This window comes from Babylonia areolata, chromosome 23 (genome assembly GCF_041734735.1).
Source record: "Babylonia areolata isolate BAREFJ2019XMU chromosome 23, ASM4173473v1, whole genome shotgun sequence".
In the NCBI taxonomy this organism is placed as follows: Eukaryota; Metazoa; Mollusca; class Gastropoda; order Neogastropoda; family Buccinidae; genus Babylonia; species Babylonia areolata.
In genome coordinates, this window is record NC_134898.1 from 41,362,187 (window position 1) to 41,387,859 (window position 25,673).

A 25,673-nucleotide genomic window follows, 5' to 3' on the forward strand; every position below is an offset into this window, starting at 1 on the left:
TGTTCACCGTGTTTAGTGCTTGTCAGAGGAACGCGGGGGCTAATTCTCTATTTCTGCCTTCCTCAACCTTAGTCAGGTACCCGTATAAACCTGGGTGAAGTGAGGAAAATCGGGATTATCTGCATTTCTCAAGAACACGGGCGCAATAGCCGAGTGGTTAAAGCGTTGGACTTTCAATCTGAGGGTCCGAATCTCGGTAACAGTGCCTGGTGGGTGAAGGGTGGAGATTTTTCCGATCTCCCAGGTCAACATATGTGCAGACCTGCTAGTGCCTGATCCCCCTTCGTGTGTATACGCACGCAGAAAATCAAACACGCACGTTAAAGATCCTGTAATCCATGTCAGTGTTCGGTGGGTTATGGAGACACGAAAATACCCAGCATGCATGAACCACGACAGAGTCATCGGCAAGTCGATGTTGGTCGTGTAACGGAAAGAAGAAGAAGAACATAACATGTCGAAACGTGGCCTCGAAGCCCGATCTGTTGTGAACACTGCATCAGACGTCCAGACGTGTGACACCGCTCCTCAAACTCCAGTCCATATCCAGCAAGACCGCCTAAACGATGAGCTGAGGCGGCAAATCTATTGCGGACTGACCGTCTGAGGTCTGAGCATGGCCTGGGAATGCTGAAGAAGAAAGAAGACGTCCAACGCTTAACCGACTCTGCCATGGCGTCGACCCACAAAGACATTCACATAAACAAGATACTCCGAAGGAATGAATCTGATTCCAGAAAAAAAAGAGAGAAAAAATCCTTGACAGACCCAAATGAAATGAGAATATTGGCTTCAAGAACTCAGTCACTCATCTCATGTGGAGCGCGTACGTGATGAAAAGCTTTCGTCACTGCGTTCTTGCCGAGTGGTTAAAGTGCTGGACTTTTAATCAGAGCGTCCTTGGTTCGAGTCTCGGCAACGGTTCCTGGTGGGTTAAGGGTGGAGATTTTTCCGATCTCCCAGGTCAACATATGTACTGACCTGCTAGTGCCTGTACCCTCTTCGTGTGTATACGCACGCAGAAGATCAGTTACGCAAGTTAAGTATCCTGTAATCCATGTCAGCGTTCGGTAGATTATTGAAACAAGAACATAACCAGCATGCACATTCCCCAAAACGGAGTATGGCTGTAAACATGGCGAGGTAAATAATAACTGAATGGCCGTACACGTAAAATGCTACATGTCTGTATGAATGTGTAATTGTGCGTGACTGAAACCTGACTGAATGACACAGGAAACGAACGATGAACGCCCAGTAGCAGCTGTCAGTCGGCTCTGCCTAGGAAGACATCCTGTTGTGCAAATAACCTCATGTTTGTAAAGCTCTTAGAGCTTGGTCTCCGACCGAGGATAGTCGCTACATGAGTATCCACGTCATCATCATCGTCATCATCGTCGGAATCCGGTGCCATCCTCTTTTGTCTGCACGCCTGTATTTGTTTCATCTGTTTGTGTCCGCCCTGAAATGGCCCCATTGCAGTCGGCTGGGCTATAAACAACGTGATTTTATTTGGTATATCAGTGCGGATTTTTCCACAAAACTTTGCCAACTCTGTTGCTGCCATGGGATATTTTACCTGCGGTATTTACGCACTGAGCAGCACAGCTGTGAGTGACCTCGGGTTCACTGCCTCACCAAAAAAAAACCAAACCACAAAACAAAACAAAACAAAACAAAAACAAACAACAAAAAAACAAAAACAAAACAAAAAAATCAACAAAAAAGAACTAGCACTCAGAACATCTCACAAAATCTTGAGTGGGGTGAGGGTGTGAAAGTTTGGTCCCTTTGCTGAAATGGATTGTTTTATTATTATTTTATTTCATTTTTTAGCACGGCCCTGTTGCGTTTGGCCTCTGCCCCGCTCCGCTCCAGCCCCCCTCTCACCCCCCGCGCCCTGCCCTGCCAATCCCCATTCTCTCTGGCTCTCTCAGCTCACTGGAAACTTCGCTTCTTTCACACTGTCGAGTCTCCTTTGCACGCAGGGTACTGCACACATCGGGTGCGTCAGTACAGAAAGAGGCGAGCTGCACGTGTTCACTGACCGTCCTTGACGTGAATGAAACACGCACAGCACGCAATTTTCACACAGTGACTGGTCCTCAGAGTGGACAACAAATGGTCAAGGGGTTGCAGTTAAATGTTGGTTCAAACAGGATTCCAGTCTGAAAAGCAAACAAAGACATTTCATTTTTAGCACGGCCCTGTTGCGTTTGGCCTCTGCCCCGGCTCCCCTCCGGCCCCCCTCTCACCCCCCGCCCCTCCCCTGCCAATCCCCATTCTCTCTGGCTCTCTCAGCTCACTGGAAACTTCGCTTCTTTCACACCGTCGAGTCTCCTTTGCACGCAGGGTACTGCACACATCGGGTGCGTCAGTACAGAAAGAGGCGAGCTGCACGTGTTCACTGACCGTCCTTGACGTGAATGAAACACGCACATCACGCAATTTTCACACAGTGACTGGTCCTCAGAGTGGACAACAAATGGTCAAGGGGTCGCAGTTAAATGTTGGTTCAAACAGGATTCCATTCTCAAAAGCAAACAAAGACATTTCATTTTTAGCACGGCCCTGTTGCGTTTGGCCTCCGCCCCCGCTCCGCTCCGGCCCCCCTCTTAACCCCCCGCCCCTGCCCTGCCAATCCCCATTTTCTCTCGCTCTCTCAGCTCACTGGAAACTTCGCTTCTTTCACACTGTCGAGTCTCCTTTGCACACAGGGTGCTGCACACATCGGGTGCGTCAGTACAGAAAGAGGCGAGCTGCACGTGTTCACTGACCGTCCTTGACGTGAACGAAACACGCACAGCACGCAATTTTCACACAGTGACTGGTCCTCAGAGTGGACAACAAATGGTCAAGGGGTCGCAGTTAAATGTTGGTTCAAACAGGATTCCAGTCTGAAAAGCAAACAAAGACATTTCAAACATTCAGAGAAGCAACAAGCTGAAGTTTGTGATATGCTGGGTTGTTGTTAAATGTTCATTGTTCTGTGTGGTGTGCTGGGTTGTTGTTAAATGTTCATTGTTCTATGTGGTGTGCTGGGTTGTTGTTAAATGTTCATTGTTCTGTGTGGTGTGCTGGGTTGTTGTTAAATGTTCATTGTTCTATGTGGTGTGCTGGGTTGTTGTTAAATGTTCATTGTTCTGTGTGGTGTGCTGGGTTGTTGTTAAATGTTCATTGTTCTATGTGGTGTGCTGGGTTGTTGTTAAATGTTCATTGTTCTGTGTGGTATACTGGGTTGTTGTTAAATGTTCATTGTTCTGTGTGGTATGCTGGGTTGTTGTTAAATGTTCATTGTTCTATGTGGTATACTGGGTTGTTGTTAAATGTTCGTTGTTCTGTGTGGTATACTGGGTTGTTGTTAAATGTTCGTTGTTCTGTGTGGTATACTGGGTTGTTGTTAAATGTTCATTGTTCTGTGTGGTATACTCGGTTGTTGTTAAATGTTCGTTGTTCTGTGTGGTATACTGGGTTGTTGTTAAATGTTCGTTGTTCTGTGTGGTATACTGGGTTGTTGTTAAATGTTCATTGTTCTGTGTGGTATGCTGGGTTGTTGTTAAATGTTCGTTGTTCTGTGTAGTATACTGTGTTGTTGGTGAATGTTCGTTGTTCTGTGTGGTATTGGGTTGTTGTTAAATGTTCATTGTTCTGTGTGGTATACTGGGTTGTTGTTAAATGTTCATTGTTCTGTGTGGTGTGCTGGACTGCTGTTAAATGTTCGTTGTTCTGTGTGGTATACTGGGTTGTTGTTAAATGTTCATTGATCTGTGTGGTATACTGGGTTGTTGTTAAATGTTCATTGTTCTGTGTGGTGTGCTGGACTGCTGTTAAATGTTCATTGTTCTGTGTGGTATACTGGGTTGTTGTTAAATGTTCATTGATCTGTGTGGTATACTGGGTTGTTGTTAAATGTTCATTGTTCTGTGTGGTATACTGGGTTGTTGTTAAATGTTTATTGCTCTGTGTGGTATACTGGGTTGTTGTTAAATGTTCATTGTTCTATGTGGTGTGCTGGGTTGTTGTTAAATGTTCGTTGTTCTATGTGGTATACTCGGTTGTTGTTAAATGTTCGTTGTTCTGTGTGGTATACTGGGTTGTTGTTAAATGTTCATTGTTCTATGTGGTGTGCTGGGTTGTTGTTAAATGTTCATTGCTCTGTGTGGTGTGCTGGGTTATTGTTAAACGTTCGTTGTTCTGTGTAGTATACTGTGTTGTTGGTGAATGTTCGTTGTTCTGTGTGGTATTGGGTTGTTGTTAAGTCCTCATCGTTCTTTGTGGTATGCTGGGTTGTTGTTAAATGTTCATTGTTCTGTGTGGTATGGTGGGTTGTTGTTAAATGTTCATTGTTCTGTGTGGTATTGGGTTGTTGTTAAATGTTCGTTGTTCTGTGTGGTATACTGGGTTGTTAAATGTTCATTGTTCTGTGTGGTATACTGGGTTGTTGGTGAATGTTCGTTGTTCTGTGTGGTATTGGGTTGTTGTTAAGTCATCGTTCTTTGTGGTATGGTGGGTTGTTGTTAAATGTTCATTGTTCTGTGTGGTATACTGGGTTGTTGTTAAATGTTCATTGTTCTGTGTGGTATACTGGGTTGTTGGTGAACGTTCGTTGTTCTGTGTGGTATTGGGTTGTTGTTAAATGTTCATTGTTCTGTGTGGTATTGGGTTGTTGTTAAATGTTCGTTGTTCTGTGTGGTATACTGGGTTGTTGTTAAATGTTCATTGTTCTGTGTGGTATACTGGGTTGTTGGTGAATGTTCGTTGTTCTGTGTGGTATTGGGTTGTTGTTAAGTCCTCATCGTTCTTTGTGGTATGCTGGGTTGTTGTTAAATGTTCATTGTTCTGTGTGGTATACTGGGTTGTTGTTAAATGCTCGTCGTTCTGAAGAACCCGGGGCGACCTGCCTGACGGTTGGGAAAAGGGGTAGAAGGGGAGACCAAAAATGCTCAGTCTTTTTACCTCCCTCACCTTTGGTCTCCCCTCCCTCCTTTTCTTCCTTCTTACCCATCACCTGTTCATCCCTGTCCCTAGACAGTTAATTACCACGACTACCATTAGTACTACAAGACTTGGGTATGGCTATATCACCTACTTTACCCTGTCCCCAGGTAGTTAATTGCCACGACTACCATTACTACTACAAGACTTGGCTACACCACCTCTTTTACCTGTTCCTCGGTCAGGTAACTACCACCACTACCTAAGTACTAAAGCACTAGGCTATATCACCTCTTTTACCTGTTTCCTAAGCAGTTAACCACCACCTCTACCATTTGTACTACAGCACTTGGCTACACCACTTATCCCCCCCCCCCCCTGTACCTAAGCAGTTGATTGCCACAATTAGCATTAATACTACAGCACTTGGCTACATCACCTCTTCAATCTGTCCCCATTCAGTTAACTACAACCAATACCATTAAGTACTACAGCACTTGGCTACACAACCTCTTTTTCCCCTATACCTAAACAGTTGATTACCACTACTGCAATTAGTACTACAGCACTTGGCTACATCACATCCTTTTTCCTTGTTCATAGGCAGTTAATTACAACTACTACAATTAGTACTACATCACTTGGCAATATCACCTCTATTTCCCTGTTCAAAGGCAGTTAATTACCGCCACTACCATTAGTTTTACAACACTTGGGTACACAACCACTTTTTCCCCTGTATCTAAGCAGTTGATTGCCACATTTGTCATGTGTATTATAGCACTCGGCTACATCACCTCTTTAACTTGTTCCGAATCAGTGAACTACCATCGCAACCAAAAGAACTACAGCACTTGACTATCACCTCTTCTATCTGTTCCCTAAGCAGGTAATTACCACCGCCACCATTGACCGGGACGCGAAAGGGCACCCTTGAACCAAGGGTTGTAACTTGTGAATCAAGTGCATCCCTTTGTTTTCTTGAAACTTGTAAAAATGAGTTCAGCACACATCAAAGAGCATTTTAAAACCAGGTCTGATCTACATCACCCCTCGGAGGGGAGGGTGAACGATAGCCGTCCCCCCCCTGCCCCCCCACCCCCCCGCTCCCCCACACACTCCCACGGAAAGGAAACATATTCTTAATTAAATGCAATCAACAAAATAGATGTCACGTTAAATTTCTAAAATTTCAAAATCAGAATTGTTTGAACAAAAATGAACTGCCGATTTCCGTAGAATGCTATCTAAATGGAGATAAGAAACATTTTCGTCCGCACACTGAATTGACAGAATTATGTTTCGCGTATGTTGATGAAATGTATGCATCTTCCAAGGGGCTTACTGATTTTTTTTCCATTGTTTATACAGTCGTACCTCTCCATCCCTGACAGCTGATAGTATCATCATGAACGCATCAGATGCTGACAAATCTTTGTGTGTAGTTCCATTGGGTAAACATAATCAGAGAGACTCGCGAAAAAAACAAAACAAAAACGAAAAAAAAAAAAAAAAAAAAAGAAAAAAAAAGACAAAACAAAATAAAACACACACAAAAAAAACAAACAAAAACAACAACAACAACAAAAAACCAACAGAAAACGTCGTGTTCCCGCACCGTGAGATGTAGTCAGAAATCGCCAGCATTTATATACACTTAAAAGAATGACTCACGACTTGAATTTATCCTGCAATACATTCCAAACAAAGCATGCAATACATAAAAAAAAGACAAACAAACAAACAAACAAAAAATCCATACAGACTAAAGCAAATTTTCAAAGGCAGCAACAAAGAAAAAAAAAAGATGTTCACAATGGTAGCTTGTGCATGCGTGCCTATGCTTGCGCGCGTGTATGTGTGTGTGAGTGTGCGTGTGTGCGGGCGTGCATGCGTGCGCGCGCGCGCATGTGTGTGTAGGTGCATGCGTGCGTGTGTGTATGTGTGTAAGTATGTATGTGCGTGTGTGTGTATGCGATCATGTGTGTGTGTGTGTGTGTGTGTGTGTGTGTGTGTGTGTGTGTGTGTGTGTGAATAGAAAAGAATAGTAATAAATAATTTCTAAAGATTTCTTCATTTGTCATGAAAATATTCAGGTTAGAAGACATGAGGCACACACATACAATATTCATGTCAGTGTGTGTGTGTGTGTGTGTGTGTGTGTGTGTGTGTGTGTGTGTGTGTGTGTGTGTGTGTGTGTGTGTGTGTGTGTGTGTGTGTGTGGATACAAATTTGTTATCATATTCTTGTTTCTGTGACTCAAAGTGCTATTTCTATCTTTTCCCGATCTTTCATTTCCTGTGTCTTTTGTCCTGGCTGTTCTTGCTGCGCTGATAATTAACAACCACGTGAAATTGATTTTTTTTCTCTCTCTCTGTACACACACATACACACACACACACACACAAACATCTCTCTCTCTCTCTCTCTCTCTCTCTCTCTCTCTCTCTATATATATATATATATATATATGTGTGTGTGTGTGTGTGTGTGTGTGTGTGTGTATGTGTGTGTGTGTGTGTGTGTGTGTGTGTGTGTGTGTGTGTGTGTGTGTGTGTGTGTGTGTGTGTGTGTGTGTGTGTGTGTGTGTGTTACAAGAATAATGTTGATTACAACTGGATAAACACAGTGACAACACACACACACACACACACACACACACACACACACACACACACACACACACGCACGCATGTACGCACACGTATACACAGGTTGTATACGCAGATTCTCACTAATGAGCACGCACACGCGCGCGCACGCACGCACACACACACACACACACACACTCTTGCGTGTGTGTGTGTGTGTGTGTGTGTGTGTGTGTGTGTGTGTGTGTGTGTGTGTGTGTGTGTGTGTGTGTGTGCTCTTGTTGGCTGAAAGAAAGCAAACAACAGCAACAACAACAAAAACAACAACAAAACTTTGGGGAGAGCTTATAAAACGTGTCGATAAATACCTTGCAAACTGTCGGGACAATTAGGTTGCTCATTTCGAGAGCAAGTTTTCACCTCTGCTTCTTTCAACGGGAAACACTATGAACACCGAAGCCTCCGAACCACAAACGAACACCACCAGCGAAGCGGAATTCCGAGAGGAAACAGCTTGGGTATCCGCCGGCGATATCAATACGAACCAGTCGAGGAATAGCGGCTTTGCCGGGGGATTGCATGGTTCTGGACAACGAGACCCGAGTCTCCTGGGACCACCCTGACAACCTGGTGAGCTGGGAGACAGAAGAACTGATCGACAGGATCAAGGCAGGGGTGGTCATCCCGCTGTTCTTCCTCCTGGGAACGCCGGCCAACGTGCTGAACATGGTGGTGTTCTACAGGCACGGGCTGAAGGAGAGGATCAACGTCTGTCTCTTCAGTCTGGCGCTGGTGGACTTGCTTCACCTCACCCCTGTCTTTGTCTTCCATGTGGAGCAGGTTCCTGCGTTACGTCGTTGTGGTCGTTGTGTGTGTGTGTGTGTGTGTGTGTGTGTGTGTGTGTGAAGGGTGAGACCTGGGTACATTACGTTTTTCGGTTGAGGGATGGGCCTTGGTGTATGTAAGACTGCTGATTGTTGTATGTTATGTGCGGTGTGGACGGGGGGTGGGGGTGGGGGGATACGTGCGTGCGCGCGCGCGTGTATGTGTGTGTGTGTGTGTGTGTGTGTGTGTGTGTGTGTGTGTGTGTGTGTGTGTGTGTGTGTGTGCGTTTACACAATGTCAGAATACGCGTGTGTGTGGGTGCGCGCGATGTTTTTTTTCTTTCTTTCTTTTTTCTTCTTCTTCTGTTTTTTTCTATTCCATGTTTGATAAAGTTTCACACAAACCCACGGTGGGCTGTCAAGGACTATAGTCAGCGCGTCAGCTGGGTTAGGGGCTTCTGCGAAGGCCAGGATAATACTTATATATATATATATATATATCGCTTTTTTTGTGTGTGTGTGTTTTTTTTTTTTTTAGAGAAGATGTAGTGAAGCTTATCAGTAGGCACGCTGTGGGACACCTCCCTGAAACTGAAAACTGATCTGCAGGTGTACAGCCAGTTCACCGACCAGGAGCGCTACGGGCCGTCCTACCGCTTCATGATGAACAACAACCTGCTGGGCTTCTACGGCTTCGGCTACGGTTCCATGCTCCTGTCCGCCGTCGTGTCCACCGAGCGCTGTGTGTGCGTGCTCTTCCCCTTCACTGCTCGGCGCTGTCTCCCCACCAAGGTGTTCGCCGTGTGCGTTCTCCTCGCCGTCCTCACGGTCAGCTTGCTGCGGTTCGTGGTCACCGCCCAGTTCCAGGTGGTCTGTTTCCACGAGGTGAGGTCCGGCCGGACGTCCTGGCAGGCCGTGGTCAACGACTACTTCTTCGAGAACTTCGCCATGCTCAGCGTTCTGGACGGGGTGTTCTACGGGTTCTGCCTCTCCGTAGGGTGCCCGGCGGTGGTTCTGCTCACCACGGTCATCACGGCCGTCAGACTGTGGCAGATGGTTCGGTGGAGGACTAACACGTCGTCAGGGATGTCCAGCCCTAAAGAGATGGGCGTGACCCGAATGTTGATCAGTCTGTCGGCGGAGTTCTTAGTGCTGTCCATTCCGTTGATCGCGTTGCGCGTGACGCGGCTGTTCCCGTCCGTTCTAGATCCTTTCTTCCACACCAACATGTTCCGTCTGCTGCTCAACTGCAGCGAGATTAGCTTCTACGTCAGCTCCAGCGTGAACTTCGTGGTGTACTACACCACCGGGACCAGGTACAGGGAGACGCTGCACGACTTGCTGGGGGTCAGGAAGGTGGGGGAGAAGAAAGAGAGGAAGGCGGGTGTCGCCTCCAGCCGCGATGTGTCAGTCAGCGCCGGTGGTTCTGTGCATTCAGAATGAAGAGATTCATCACCTCACAAGCCTGCAGATTCTTTGTTACTGTGCTTCCCACCCTCTCTTTCTCTTTCTGTGTCCCCCCCTCTCTCTCAGCCCTTCCCCCTTTCTCTCTCTTTCTCACATCGCTCGATCTCGCCCCCATCTCTTCTCAACTTTATGATTATACTCTCCTAAAACAGGGCAACAGAATAAACAAACATAAAAATACATTTTGAATAAAAGAAGAAAAAAAGATCACAGATATATATCGGTTTTGGGATATCGAACTTCTAGACGTGAATGACTTAGACGTCCAGTCAGCCCAGTGTCGACAGGTGTAATCAGATCTGTCGGCGTACACTTCCACAAATCATTTGCCTCAACGCAAGTGGCGCGTTCTTTCACACAGAAGTGTTAGAACCAACCAACCAAGCCAGCGGAGGAGTTATGACAGCATGTGATTGCTGGAACTGCCTAACCCCCCACCCTCTCCTCCACACACACAGCCCCACCATTTCCATTTCCCAATCCTGACACTGAAATTGCGAGTCCCATGGCATCTCAACCACTGGAGTGGAACCGGGGTGTGTTCTGGACTGAATCAAGGATTTCTTCTGTATGCCCGTTTGTACTGCACGCTTGTACATCTTTAAAGACTCTGTTACAAAATTGCTTCCTTTTCTTCGGAGAACATTTTGTTCTGTTAATTGAACGATTAGATTGACCCTAGGAGTGACTGAGTTTTTATTATTACTTTTTAATTTCTATTTCTTGTTTCTTTTCGTGATATCAGTCAATGTCACAACTTAAGAAACAGGTTCACCTCATATACAGCCCAGAAAAGCACTAGAGAAAGTATCTTTAAAACATCCATTATTTCATTTTTTTTCTAGGAATGTTTCGTATCTAAGCCACTTTGGATAGGGAGACGACCAGCTGGAGCATAAATACTAATACGTCATAAATGGTCATCTTACTACGTCACGCAACACTGTATTTGTTCCAAAGCGCTGAACGGCACTATTTTGACAGGTACAGGTACAGGTTCAGGTACAGAATTTGGGACTTTTTTTTTAAAGCCTTTTTGGCTTTTCAACGCCCCTTCTTAATATAGAAATAGTTTAGGGTTGCGTTAAATGTTCATTCATCAAACTCGAATGGTTTTATTAATGATTTAGAGTCATTGTCTAGAAGATTCTTCAACTGGTCAATAGTTTTAGCTGTTTTTGTTGAATTATTCAGTGCATTCCATTCTTGAACTGCTCTAAAGCTAAAAGAAAACTTACGAATATTTGTTCTACAAAATTTTGTGAAAATGTTAGTATTTGAGTTTCAGTTTCAGTTTCAGTAGCTCAAGGAGGCGTCACTGCGTTCGGACAAATCCATATACGCTACACCACATCTGCCAAGCAGATGCCTGACCAGCAGCGTAACCCAACAAAAAAAAGTTGCATCGACCGGGAATCGAACCCAGGTCACCCGCGTGGCAGGCGAGTATTCTACCACTAGACCACCGATGCTTGCGTAGTATTTGAACTTCTGGTAACAGTCAGAGGAATCAACTTCTGGGTCAGTGTCTGTGGTTCACAACATGGCGAGACAGTACGAGGTGAGACCTGTGTTCTCGGCTTTCTGTGTAGGACAGCCAACCAACAATAGTTTCAGTTTCAGTTTCAGTAGCTCAAGGAGGCGTCACTGTGTTCGGACAAATCCATATACGCTACACCACATCTGCCAAGCAGATGCCTGACCAGCAGCGTAACCCAACGCGCTGTCAGGCCTTGAGAAAAAAAAAGAAAGAAAAAAAAAGGTGAATAAATAATAGATAAGCTTACATGAATAAATAAATAATAATTATGATATAAAAAGGTAGTAGTAATGATAATAATAATAAAATAATAATAATAAATAATGAATAAATAAATAGATAAATAAGACAACAACGATGATAAATAAGCAAATAAATGTAAAACATGAGACACACATTCACACATACACCTACACATGCATAACAGATATGCACCAAACATGCAGTTTCACAGATATGAAAGCACAGTCAAATACATATAAACGTACATGAGCTCCAACACACACACACACACACACAACCAACAATAGGGCAGCAGGACCCTCCAGGCCTGGTGAAAGTTACCACGTGTGGAGAGACGGTCGTCAACTCCGAAAATGAACCGGAAATGATCTGCGCATACGCTGTCAAAACTCGTCCGTTCGTCAGGAATACTTGTTGGATGTGCAAAGGAGGGTAGTCGTCTAGTAGGGTTATTAGTGTTTATGGCTGGAACAACGAAAGGAAACTACAGCAATGTGGATAATCTTGATTTATAATATTTATAATATTGGAGGGGGGCGGGGTGGGGGTGAGGGTTTGGTCCTAATCCCGCTTCCCCCGTCCCGCCTCTCACACACACCCTTCCAATATTATGTTTTTTTTCTTTTTCCCATCACTGACACTCACCCTCTCCATTTTAGATTTTGTACTCTATCTTTTCCACATTCTGTTCTCTCTCCGTCTATCTGTCTGTCTGCCTCTCTCTCTCTCTCTTTCTTAGTCCCCTCCCAATGGTCCTCCCCCCCTCTCCACTCCACCTCAACCGCCCCCCCCGCCCCCCCGCCCCCTCTTTCATTCGAATATAAAGAAATGTCGATTTCTAATTAGTACTAACAATAATCATTATGACAGGAATGATAATGATCCACATAATAATAATATTAATATAATTTATTTTCAGTCTAATATCATCATCTTAAATGAACAGACTATAACTAAATAAACAAGCGTTAGCCAAATTAGGTGCAGCCACACATACAAAAAGTAAACGATGGATGCAGCTTCACAGAGTTTAGTTACCTTTTTCTTCTCCATTTTAATCATTTGTCTTTTTACATTGACTTTTTCTTCAGAGGTGTTTCAGTCACGGGCAGAAAACCTTACTCGACTGTGAACTTATAACAACCCTCCTCCCCAAAAAACAAATCCAAAAACAAACAAAAAAGAAGAGAGAGAGAGAGAGAGAGAGAGAGAGAGAGAGAGAGAGAGAGAGAGAGAGAGAGAGAGCAGAAAAGCGTTACCAATATAAGCAGAGAACAGTCTGAACGCAACGAAATCAGTATGACCCAAAACAGAAGCCGCATTTCTGCTTTTAATTTCGCGTGGCATCTGTTACACGTTTATGTGTGTGTGTGTGTGTGTGTGTGTGTGTGTGTGTGTGTGTGTGTGTGTGTGTGTGTGTGTGTGTGTGTGTGTGTGTGCGTCCGTGCGCGCGCGCGTGTGTGTGTGTGACACATCAACCATCCAGCAGATTGTGCGGGCTGACTGTGTGGCGCGCTAATGTAAGGTCCTGTTTTTAGCGAGCTGCACGGCAAGTCTACCGAGCTGACTGATGGTTCTCCATGCCTGATCATAGTGTTGGGGTAAGACCAATGTCAGGGATTTACTTCCTTAAAAAAATTAAAAAAGAAAAAGAAAAAGACCAGATGTTGTGTAGCGTATTATGTATGATATGTCCGCACGCTCAGGCATTTCCTTGAACCTGAACCTGAAATCCACTGATGGTCATCAAACTGCTATGGCATTGGAAGACCCCCTCACTCCTTCGTCCCGCTTTTTTTTTTCTTTTCTTTATTTTATTTAAGTAATTCTCGATAGAAAGATGTATTCACTGTAAGTTCATGGCCCATTTTAAGGGAGGGGATGGATGGTTATGGTGTTGGGGGAGTTGGGGTGGGGTGGGTGCGGGGTAAACATAAATAAATACTTCTTTTATACCTCACTGTTACTCATATTAATGACATACAAAATGTTATACATTCACAGCTGTGTTGTTTGAACTTGTTGATAAGAAGCCAAGTGGTCTACACACATCAGTTTGAAGTTGAGATTTTAATTTGGAAACGTTTCGCATAAATTGACAGAACGACTTTGGTTTGAAATGGATTTTTACAAGATTCATCGAGAGTCGTTCTGTCGAAGTAATTTTTCCTGAGCTTTAGTGGATTGTTGTATCCCATTTCGGCTTTTCAATGAAAAAAATATATCGGCCTTGTTTATATTTCTGCATAAAATCCTCAGAATTCTAATGTCGAGTAGACGGGTTCTGCCCTGTTTGCAACCAGTAGCTTACCTTATCACCGAACAAGGGCAGCAAATAATTGTTTCGCTAACAGGAACATCACCGAACTGAATTTGTTATTACTGTTTAGCGACCTTCGTGGTCGCTATTACAAGTACCAGAGACAGAGACAGGGAGAGAGAGAGAGAGAGAGAGAGAGAGAGAGAGAGAGAGAGACGCAGTACGCAGGAGAGAGAGAGAGAGTCAGAGAGAGGGCAACGAACAATGAACAACAAGGGCGGTTGCTTGTAAGTGTAAGCTCTTTTGACAGACAGCCTATTTAGAACAAACCACGCTACATTAAGTAAAAAACGTGGCTACACCCCCCCCCCCAGTCACAGTTCTGTAGAGAAGTGTAACTGTCTCTGAACGTGTGGACCACTCAGTCGTCAGAAATGAAGCTATGTCACACCAGTTTCAACGTGACCAGGCCGTGAAGTGTGTGTGTATTTGTATTTGCATTTGTATTTGTATCTCTTTTTATCACAACAGATTTCTCTGTGTGGAATTCGCTACACGACAGCGCCACCCATTTTTTTGTATTTTTTTTCCTGTGTGCAGCTTTATTTGTTTTTCCAATCGAAGTGGATTTTTCTACAGAATTTTGCCAGGAACAACCTATTTTTTGTCGTGGGTTCTTTTACGCGTGCTAAGTGCATGCTGCACACGGGACCTCGGTTTATCGTCTCATCCGAATGAGTGTGTGTGTGTGTGTGCCACTGCCACATTTCACAAGTCACGTGTAGTCTACGGTCCATGATACCTCCTCAGTGTCGGAGACAACCCATCGTCTTACTCTGTGCCAGCTGAGCTTAGCTGATAGCCTATGACTGCTTCCTCCCGTTGTGTATCAACAACTTTGGGGGCAACGTCAGGTGTCCTCTGTGTTGTATGGAAGCCTTGCGTTGACCAACCATCAAGGTTTCTTGTTGACATTGGGGACAAAAACAAACAAACAAATTCCCCCCCCAGCCCCCCCCCCCCGCACCCCCCCCCCCTAAAAACAACAACAACAACAAAAAACAACAAACAAAACAACAACAACAACAACAACAATACCAAAAAACCCACAAAAAAACTCCCCCTAAACAACAACAACAGTCTTGAGGGCTAGTTGGCCTTTAGAAACCATCCCATCCCAACGTCGACTGTCCTGAAACCCTCTGGGCCAAGAGAGTGGGGATGTAACTGGGTCAAGGCGCTCTCCACAAAAAATAAAATTCTAGCCCACATACTTGGGACAGCAATTGCTTCTTCTGCTGTTCTGATGGTCATAGTCGGAACCACTATCATACGAACAGTAGTAGTAGCTGCTGTAGTATGCAGAAGGCTAGTTCAGGGCTAGTTGGCCTTTGGGAACCATCCCATCCCAACGTCGACTGTTCTGAAACCCTCTCGGCCAAGAGTGGGGATGTAACTGGGTCAAGACGCTCTCCACTATCATCAAATTCTCGCCCACATACTTGGGACAACAGTTGCTTCTTCTGCTGTTCTGATGGTCATAGTCGGAACGACTATCATACGAACAGTAGTAGTAGCTTCTGTAGTATGCAGAAGGGAAGAGGTGTGGTTTGAGACATTTTATTAAAACTAAACTGGACAAACCACGTGGTGGACAGAGAAGGCCAGTTTGTTCCATACTGCTTTCCCATCACGCCTTCGAGTCTGAAGGACTTCTTCTTCTTCTGCGTTCGTGAGCTGCAACTCCCACGTTCACTCGTATGTACACGAGTGGGCTTTTACGTGTATGACCGTTTTTACCTCGCCATGTAGGCAGCCATACTCCGCTTTCGGGGGGTGTGCATGCTGAGTATGTTCTTGTTTCCATAACTCACCGAACGCTGACATGGATTACAGGATCTTTTACGTGCGTATTTGATCTTCTGCTTGCGTATACACACGAAGGGGGTTCAGGCACTAGCAGGTCTGCACATATGTTGACCTGGGAGATCGGAAAAATCTCCACCCTTTACCTACCAGGCGCCGTCACCGAGCTTCGAACCCGGGACCCTCAGATTGAAAGTCCGACGTTTCAACCACTCGGCTATTGCGCCCGTCAGTCTGAAGGACAATTCCGTACCCAGAAGTCAGGCACCCCAGGTGTCACTGTTCCCCGTTCAGCCGTCATGTCCCAAGCGTGGAAGAGGTTCACAGACAATGTCTTCCTCGTCTGGACAGGCACAGAACAGAGACATGGATTCGTCAATGACCAAACTGTCCGAACACGGACACTCCACTATCACACACACACAGAGAATAAGACACACACACACAAACAGGCAAGCAGACAGGTAGGACATACAGAATCAAACAGGTGCGAAAGACGGCACAGTCGCACGATGAAAGATGTTAAACTGTACGTGCACTCAGAGATAAAGGTTAATGGTCCAACAGCCTTTCTTACGGCCATCGAGGCAGTGAATTCATATCCACTGTGTCCAGCGCTAAACATAGAAAGACGGGCCCCGACTCTCTCCTTCGCCGTTTCTACCATTCCCCAAGTCAGGGACCTATTCACATTTGGGTATTTTGAGGAAAGTTGGAGTAAAGTGCCTTCCTTTCCCCAACGACATCGCATTACCTGTTCTGCCACGGCGCCTTCACGCGCACTCTAGAAATACGTGCTCTTTCAACGAAGTTGTTGGCTGCCGTCTGGCTGCCTCCATCAGCACTCTACTGAAGACTGACGAGAAGTTGAAGTCAGTGCGCGCTATCCTAAACAGAACTCAGGACGCACAACTGAACACGGATGTTGCAGACTGCTGATTGGATGTATCTCCCATACCGAGACTTTGCTTTTCCTTTTGACCATCATCACGAAACAGAGACACGGGCTCTTTCATGACTGACGATCTTAACACATTCACCCTCAAGGGCAGCGACCCTACCTGATGACTTGATCAGTCTCAAGAACGGATGATTTCCAACAGACAGGTGCTCCAATTCTCCAAACGCTCACACCTGTTCAGGTCACGATTCCTGCCACCCAGTACATACATTTCAGAACGGTCTCCAACCACATAGTATGTGACCATGCTTTCTGTGCAGTAAGTTGTCCGCGTTACGGGAAGGCTGTGACGAAACAGAAACACACAGCTCCACGAAGGCAGACTCAGACAATGAAATTGCAATTTCAATAAATTTCACGTTTATTAATTCTAATTGTTTATTAATTGCAAGTCGAGAAACCACCGAGGCAAACACGTGTGTTTTGTATTGTCCGTGTATTCTGAATGGCTTATTCGGGATGAAAGAGGCTATTGATAAAACCTTATTTGTTTTTCCACATTTCTTCTGTCATTGCTGCTGTGTGCACATGTCAAATGATCGGTATAAGGACAAGCCCGTCGCTTCCTTTTCGAGGAAGTGTCTGGGTTTGTTCCAATGTGCCTTTTATTTACCTGTGTGCTAGCTGAATCGCTGGCAGAAGCAGCATTGACTTGAAGTTGTTTACCTTGTGAATGGAGAGAGTTACCACTCTTTACTATTTGTCAATAAAGTTGTATCTTATCATTATCTTGTACCAGCCTTGACGTGCCATCAGCTGGTCTCTCAACAACGACATGAAGTGATCTTGGTTGAAAGGCCATCTGTGTACCACGCTCCAAATGCTTCAGCATGCAAAACTAACGTCAATGCTTTTATCACCCGTAATATCAGCTGAACCTCACATCTTCAGACAGTAATTTCTATGATAAATGTGTCCTACTTAGACCATCAGAACAGCAGATGAGGCAACTACTGTCCTATCTGTACTACAGTTTGATTATAGTGGAGTTACATCTCTACTGTCTTGGCCAGGACGGCTTCAGGACTATCGGCGTTAGGATGGTCCCCAAAGGATATACTAGTTCCCAAGGCTGCAGAACTAAGAGACAGTGTGATATCACAGTAATTATCAGACCTTATGGCACTCATTAACAAGCCCAAACATACCAAGAGAAACCTGAACCCATGCTGTTGGCAAGGGGTACCTTTCATTGAAGTCAACTTTTCTGCTGACAGTCCTCTTTCATTCTCGGGTGACATTCAGGGTGTTGCCTGCTCTGTCAGCCCACACTGTATTCTAGCGACACGACATGCAGGCATGCTGGAACATTGTGCCATTGACAGCACAGTTTGGTCTGCCAGGTGGCAAGATGCTCCCACATGTACCACCACCAGTACACCTGTCAACGCGCGCTAAAATCAATGCGCGAAATTCTGATGGGTAGTTGCACGGATGAATGAATGAATAGTTTAGGCTATGTGTCATTTAATTGACTGAATCGTTGTATAAATGACTTCTGACTGTTCTAGCTCATTACGTAAACGTGACCCAATCGGAGAGTGATAAGGTGAGTGATGGCCTAGAGGTAACGCGTCCGCCTAGGATGCGAGAGATTCTGAGCGCGCTGGTTCGAATCACGGCTCAGCCGCCGATATTTTCTCCCCCTCCACTAGACCTTGAGTGGTGGTCTGGACGCTTAGTCATTCGGATGAGACGATAAACCGAGGTCCCGTGTGCACCATGCACTTAGCGCGCGTAAAAAGAACCCACGGCAACAAAATGTGCACCATGCACTTAGCGCGCGTAAAAAGAACCCACGGCAACAAACGGATTGTTCCTTGTATAATTCTGTAGAAAAATCCACTGCGATAGGAAAAACAAATAAAACTGCATGCACAAAAAAATACAAAAAGGTGGGTGGCGCTGTAGTGTAGCGACGCTCTCTCCCTGGGGAGAGCAGCATCATTTCACACAGAGAAATGTGTTGTGACAACAAGAGAAATACAATACAATAAGGAAACAGTACCTAGCAAGCAGCCAGTGAGCCTTTTCTTGGACAGAACGATATGCGTTATCGAAATGATTGTTCCTTGAAATCTAGTGACAAAAGTCTTCATCGGGACTTATCGTTTTGATGTTTTATGTACCATGAGGATTGCAAGATAATGCAAAATTCCTTGCATTATCCAGTTTTCTTTCCTTTTTTGAAAATGTATTTAAGAAATGTCAAAAGCGAAACAGGGACGTTTGCGGAGCTCTCTTTTTTGTGGGTACAGCATTGGTATTGAATACCCATGATGTTGTATTGTATTGTGTTGTATTATATTGTATTGTAAGCAAATGCTTACTCGGTACTACCATACTTCTTGATCTTCTTTTTCTTGGGAGTCATTTGACATGGTGACCTAGGTAGGAATAATGAATTTGTGTGACCTAAAGATTTTTTCTGTGGCAATCACAGACGATTTTATTTGTCCGATTTCAAGTTCTGGATTCAAGTTCATATCCACTGTTTCTAGTGCTCGGTATAGGAACGCAAGGCCTAACCATCTCCTTCCGTATTGCAGCATAGTTAAATGTAAGTTAGTCAATACATAAACAGCTACCTTGACGATATTGATTCCACTCCAACCAACTTGGTTTTTCAGATGACAAGAACGGAAAAAAAACAAAAACGGTAAAATGTCAACTGTAGGTAACGAAGCTATTGTTAGGTAGTTCAAATAGGTGACTGCGCTGAGTTATATATTTACATTTTACGTCACTGATAGAAGATCTATTATTATTAATAAAAAGCTTCCGCTGTTGCCTTGTTAACTCTCTCCATACGAACGGCGAAAGAGACGACGTTAACAGCGTTTCACCCCAATTACCACCATCAAAATATTGCAGGTGGAAGGCTCTTGTACTGAAGAGGTGAACGTTGACAAAGAATACCGCAATTCTGACGACGGAAGCTAAAGGTTGGGGTCATTCAGACACCCACTGGACATCCGAGGGGTCTGTGTAGAGGAGAAGAGAGGACTAGCCGTACTGAGTGAGTTAAAGTAAAGATGAATTATAAAGAAAGCGTTCAATATTGAGCTCTGAATAATAATAATAATAATAATAATAATAATAATAATAATTTGTATTTGTATTTGTATTTCTTTTTATCACAACAGATTTCTCTGTGTGAAATTCAGGCTGCTCTCCCCAGGGAGAGCGCGTCGCTACACTACAGCGCCACCCATTTTTTTTTTTTTTTTTCCTGCGCGGAGTTTTATTTGTTTTTCCTATCGAAGTGGATTTTTCTACAGAATTTTGCCAGGAACAACCCTTTTGTTGCCGTGGGTTCTTTTACGTGCGCTAAGTGCATGTTACACACGGGACCTCGGTTTATCGTCAAATCCGAATGACTAGCGTCCAGACCACTAATCAAGGTTTACTGGAGGGGAGAGAAAATAACGGTGGCTGAGCTGTGATTCGAACCAGCGCGCTCAGATTCTCTCGCTTCCTAGGCGGACGCGTTACCTCTAGGCCATCACTCCACATAATAATAATAATAATAATGGGCATTTATGGCGCTTAATCTTACCAAAGCCCTAAGCGCTTACAGAAACAAAAAACACATGCAGGACAAGTATACTGGGACGAAACAGCACAGGCATCAAGGGAAAGTCACCACTTCCAGCACGATTTGGCCATTCTCTTATCACGCACACAACAGACGCACACGAAGAAGGGACACACACACACACTGGAGAGGAATGAAAAAGAGATGCCAATCAGGATGTGAAAAGAGTATTTTTAAGAGAAGATTTGAAGGATGACAGAGAAACTGGTGCACGTTGCTTTAATTCACTCAGTACGGCCAGTCCTCTCTTCTCCTCTACACAGACCCCTCGGATGTCCAGTGGGTGTCTGAATGACCCAACCTTTAGCTTCTGTCGTCAGAATTGTGGTATTCTTTGTCAACATTCACCTCTTCAGTGTAAGAGCCTTCCGCTTGCAATATTTTGATGATGGTAACTGGGGTGAAACGCTCTTAACGTCGTCTCTTTCGCCGTTCGTATGGAGAGAGTTATTCTGCCTTGGGTGTGGTCGTATCGTCAACAATGAGTGCCTTGTTGAATGTTCCCTCTGTCTGCTTGCTCGTTCAGTGTTTGGCTTGGAACTCGAACCTGTGAGTCATCTGCTTCTGACTACTGGCTATGTATTAGAGAGTTTACTTTGTTTCAGGACATGTCTTACCCCTGAATAGAATGAGCTGTTCCCTAGTGTGCTGGCGGCCTAAGTATAGTATTGTGTTGTATTTGTATTGTATTGTATTGCAGTATATTGTGTTGTCCTGACAAAAACGTGAGAAGTGTCATGAGCTTTAAAGACAGTTCTTTCGATGTTCGCTGCTCACATACATACAAGTTTTCGGCGCGCCATATCTACATCCCAAAGCAAAATCACACTTTGGAAATGATGGTCTGAATTAATGCACTACAAACAAAGCCCGTTTTTTTTCTGCAGTAATAATGTGAACAGGTACAGTAAATCGTGCAGGGCAAGTGCTTTTAATTTTTCTTATTCAACATTTGCGAGGCGAGTATGGTTTTGTCGTAATTCAAAACGGAAAAGTTAAAGCATTCACAGCTTCATTGAAAAGTGGACGAATCAGCTGAGGTGGAGGTCAATGAAGAGCATGATATCAGTTACACTGTTGTACACCTATCGTTAGTGTTATGAAACACTCGTGACCACTGGTCACATTCCACATCATTATTACGCTTATTTGAATAATGAAATATAATGTATCTGTTTTTATCTGTTTTATTTCTTTGTTCGCACGCACGTACACATGCACACACACGCACACACACACGCGCGCGCGCGCGCGCACACACACACACACACACACACACACACACACACGTACCACAAGCACACACACGTACTCACACGCACACACACATACTCACGCGAACACACACACACACACACACACACACACACACACACACATGCACACGCACACACATGCACATGCGCACGCTCGCGCAAACACACAGACATTCACGAAAACGTACAGAGAGAGAGAGAGAGAGAGAGAGAGAGAGAGAGAGAGAGGCAGAAACAGAGACAGACAGACAGACAGAAGACAAACAGATGGACACAGAGACAGAGACAAAGACAGAAACAGAAAGAGAGAAAGAGAGTTCAGTCAGTGAGCGAGGCAAAACTTGTTCTTTGAACTAATCATTTGACGGGCGCAATAGCCGAGTGGTTAAAGCGTTGGACTTTCAATCTGAGGGTCCCGGGTTCGAATCACGGTGACGGCGCCTGGTGGGTAAAGGGTGGAGATTTTTCCGATCTCCCAGGTCAACATATGTGCAGACGTGCTAGTGCCTGAACCCCCTTCGTGTGTATACGCAAGCAGAAGATCAAATACGCACGTTAAAGATCCTGTAATCCATGTCAGCGTTCGGCGGGTTATGGAAACAAGAACATACCCAGCATACACCCCCCCGAAAGCGGAGCATGGCTGCCTACATGGCGGGTTAAAAACGGTCATACACGTAAAAGCCCACTCGCGTATATACGAGTGAACGTGGAAGTTGCAGCCCACGAACACAGAAGAAGAAGAAGAACTAATCATTTAAAGTTCTTTCTTTCTTTCTGTTATTTCTGTTCTTTTCTTTCTTTCTTTCTTTCTTTCCTTCTGTTCTTTTTTTTTTCTTTTCTGCTCGCTTCATCAATCTATCCGTGTTTTTATGTCGGTCTTCAAAGAAAACCAGGAGTGCTATTGACTGCGTGAAGGTGAGTGGGTTTTCGTTTCATTTCTTTTTATCTTTTATTCATTTGTTCATTTGTTTGTTTGTTTTTATTTATTTATATTCCTCTTTGAACTTTCTTTGCTTTTGAAAAATACCATCTTCTTTTTTTGCTTTTGTTTGTTTATTGACTCACTTGTGTAAACAAAGTGAGTCTATGTTTTAACCCGGTGTTCGGTTGTGTGTGTGTGTGTGTGTGTGTGTGTGTGTGTGTGTGTGTGTGTGTGTGTGTGTGTGTGTGTGTGTGTGTGTGTGTGTGTGTGTCCATGGTAACCTTAACATTGACATTTTCTCTGCAAATACTTTGTCAGTTGACACCAAATTAGGCACAAAAATAGGAAAAATTCAGTTCTTTCCAGTCATCTTATTTAAAACAATATTGCACCTCTGGGATGGGAAAAAAAAGAAAAAAAGCTAAATTCTATGCAAACTGGATTTACTGTTATATTTATATATTTTTTAATTCTCTAAACTTGGCACTTTGATCTGATATTCTGACACAACAAGAGCAGTCATTATCATTTTTTTTGGTTCAAACAGGAACTTCTTTTGCTAAGCATGAAAGTTTTATTTATTTTGCAAACGTTTTGGTGCAGATAGTAAAAAAGGGACATTAAACTGTAATTAATGCTAGGGCACTTAATTTGCTTTAAACTGATCTTTCTCATCTTAAACATTACATTTTGAAATTACACTAAATACATAAAAAGCTTGTGTGTTTTACTCTCAGTGTACAGGGCTTTCACTATGTTCATTCGCCCAAGTGGTCTTTTTCGGAAAATACTAAAATCAATACGACGAGTGGACTTTATAGATCTATTGGCTGAGCCCTGAAGGTCATGGGCAAAAATCAATTGCCTACACATATTTATACACATTCAAAGCGCGTGCTCATATTCTTCGCGAACGCGAACGACACCATTTTGTTTCAAGTTGTTGACCTGCCCTTTCAATCCTATATTCAATGGACAATACACGATAACATGTGATGGAAAGTTGGAGAAGGAGACCGTTAAATATTTATTCAGAGAAAGATTTGTGAACGCCTCATCACTTACTGGATTATGCCCCAAACTGCCATAAAAATATCCACAGAATCAGTTGGAATTCAGAGTTAAAAATTGTAAACCATGCGAGGGAACTGATCAAATGAAAAAAAATTCCAGTCTTGACTTTTCTCAAAATGAAGTCCATTTCACTTCATACGACGTTTAGAAGTACTAAATTTTCATATCAACTTTAAAACTATAAAACTAGAATGAACATAAAAGAGAAATTGAATCGACCGTGTCGTACTAGATTCCCGGCGGGTGTAACTAAACTTGTACATCTATCTAGATCTAGAGAATACGGCTAAATGTTGCAGTGTGATTGCGGCGATAGCCACATCTCCTTTACCGCGGACTTAAAAATAATTTTTTTTTATTGCCCTTAAAGATTTTTTGAATGCCCAAGATACACCAGAATAATATGATTTAAACAGCGTTCTCACTGCGAATACCGCAATTGATTTATCGCCCTTTAAAAAAGTATGTTCAAATATCAAATTTTAGAACGTCAGTTAAGGAGCCACGATAGTGTAATGGGTAAGACAGTTTCTTCTCACCCGAACACGCGGGGTTCGAATCCGGTTAGGACTTTCTTTTTTTTTTTTTTTTTTTTTTTAACCCGAAGCTTTATAATAACAGATACAGAACACATTTTAACGATTAGATTTTTTTTTTTTTTTAAGTGTATCACAAGTGAGTCTTGAAGGCCTTGCCTCTCTTGTTTCTTCTTTTTTTTTTCTCTCTCTCTCTCCCCATCTTTCCTTTTCTTCTTTCCTTCTTTTATTGTTCTCTTCTTACTTCCTTTAAACAAATTCTTTTTTCTTAGCGCTTTTTTTGCTCCGATGGCCATTTTCAAGGTTTTAGCGGTTAGGTTCTTTTTCTATCTGAAGCCTCCCCCCCAACCCTCAACAGAGAAATAGATCTCTCTCTCTCTCTCCCCTCTCTCTCTCTGTATATATATATATATATATATATATATATATATATATATATATATATATATATATGTCTGTATACATATTCATACATATATACATACACGCGCGCGCATGCATATACGAATACACAAAACACTCACGCAAACGCAAATACACACACACACATTCACACTAATCCAATACCACAAATTTGAAAAGACATAAAATAAAACAACTACTACTACTACTTCTACTACTACTACTACTACTACTGCCGCTGCTTCTTCTGCTTCTATTACTACTACTACAATTTTATTTATATAGCGCCCAATCAAATGATTTCACTTTGAGCTCTTTACAATTACAATACTTCCAACATAAAGATCACCAATCAAAGCACGCAGGTTGGTTCGACTAAGTAAGCAAACATGACAGGTTATGCCAATACATTGCATTAAAGTACATGCATACATACATCCACCTATACCGACCAATACATACATACATACACCTGCTAAACTCAATGTCCATAGCAAACAAAGCAAAATCGCTTCCAACATCCAAAACCAATCGCGTACATCAGTACGCCCCAAAATGTGTACAACCGAACTACAACGCCAAAAAATCAGCCCAGAGAGAGAGAGAGGGAGAGAGAGAGACAGAGAGAGACAGAGAGAGACAGAGACATAGACAGAGACACACACAGAGACACAGAGAGAGAGAGAGAGAGAGAGAGAGACAGAGAGACAGAGAGACAGAGAGAGACAGAGAGAGACAGAGACAGAGAGAGACAGAGAGAGAAAGAGCAAGAACAAAAGCAAGAACAAGAACAACAAGTTTAATTGAACAGTCCATCTGCCCATTCCAAGGGGTGGGATCACAATGGGGGGTTGGGGGGATGCATAATGACCAATAAACACCAGCATAATTATCATTTTAGGATGAGAGAGAGAAAGAGAGTGGAGAGAGAGAGAGACAGACAGACAGACATAAACAGAGAGACAGAGACAGGAACAGAGAGAGAAAGAGAGAGAGAGAGAGACAGACAGACATAAACAAAGAGACAGAGAGAGGGACAGAGAGAGAGACAGAGAGAGAGAAAGACAGAGAGAGCGAGCTGCGGTCCAGGGTGTCAGAGTTTTTTGGAGGTAGGAAGGAGGGTTGATTTGGGTGTAGCTGGCCTTCAACATTTTAACATACTCTTCGCATGCTAACAAGATGTAAATCTGGCTTT

General features: G+C 43.6%; 2 protein-coding genes and 1 non-coding gene across 3 annotated transcripts in view; 1 reads left to right on the top strand and 2 right to left on the bottom strand.

Annotated features, from left to right (window-relative positions):
* Positions 1–7,941: 7,941 nt before the first annotated feature.
* Positions 7,942–9,978, top strand: LOC143298330 (uncharacterized). The gene is made up of 2 exons (XM_076611173.1): positions 7,942–8,366; positions 8,960–9,978. The coding sequence occupies exons 1-2, from the start codon at positions 8,106–8,108 to the stop codon at positions 9,791–9,793; spliced, it is 1,095 nt and encodes a 364-aa protein (XP_076467288.1). The 5' UTR covers positions 7,942–8,105; the 3' UTR covers positions 9,794–9,978.
* A 1,240-nt stretch (positions 9,979–11,218) lies between these two features.
* On the bottom strand, positions 11,219–11,289 carry Trnag-gcc (transfer RNA glycine (anticodon GCC)). The gene has a single exon. It is a non-coding gene; the product is annotated as a tRNA-Gly (tRNA).
* Positions 11,290–15,955: 4,666 nt separating this feature from the next.
* Positions 15,956–25,673, bottom strand: part of LOC143297678 (uncharacterized) — a 12,223-nt gene continuing 2,505 nt past the window's right edge. Inside the window, exons 2-3 of the mRNA XM_076610097.1 lie at positions 17,689–17,767; positions 15,956–16,069 (exon numbers count right to left, since the gene is read on the bottom strand). Coding sequence (XP_076466212.1) covers positions 15,956–16,069; positions 17,689–17,767 — 193 coding nt within the window. The remainder of the gene's footprint in view (positions 16,070–17,688; positions 17,768–25,673) is intronic.

Excerpts from the sequence above, each read along its gene's own strand:
- LOC143298330 (XM_076611173.1), top strand. The coding sequence starts at position 8,106 with ATGGTTCTGGACAACGAGACCCGAGTCTCCTGGGACCACCCTGACAAC. Across the intron at positions 8,367-8,959 it reads TTGTCTTCCATGTGGAGCAG|GTGTACAGCCAGTTCACCGA; the intron begins GTTCCTGCGTTA and ends ACTGATCTGCAG.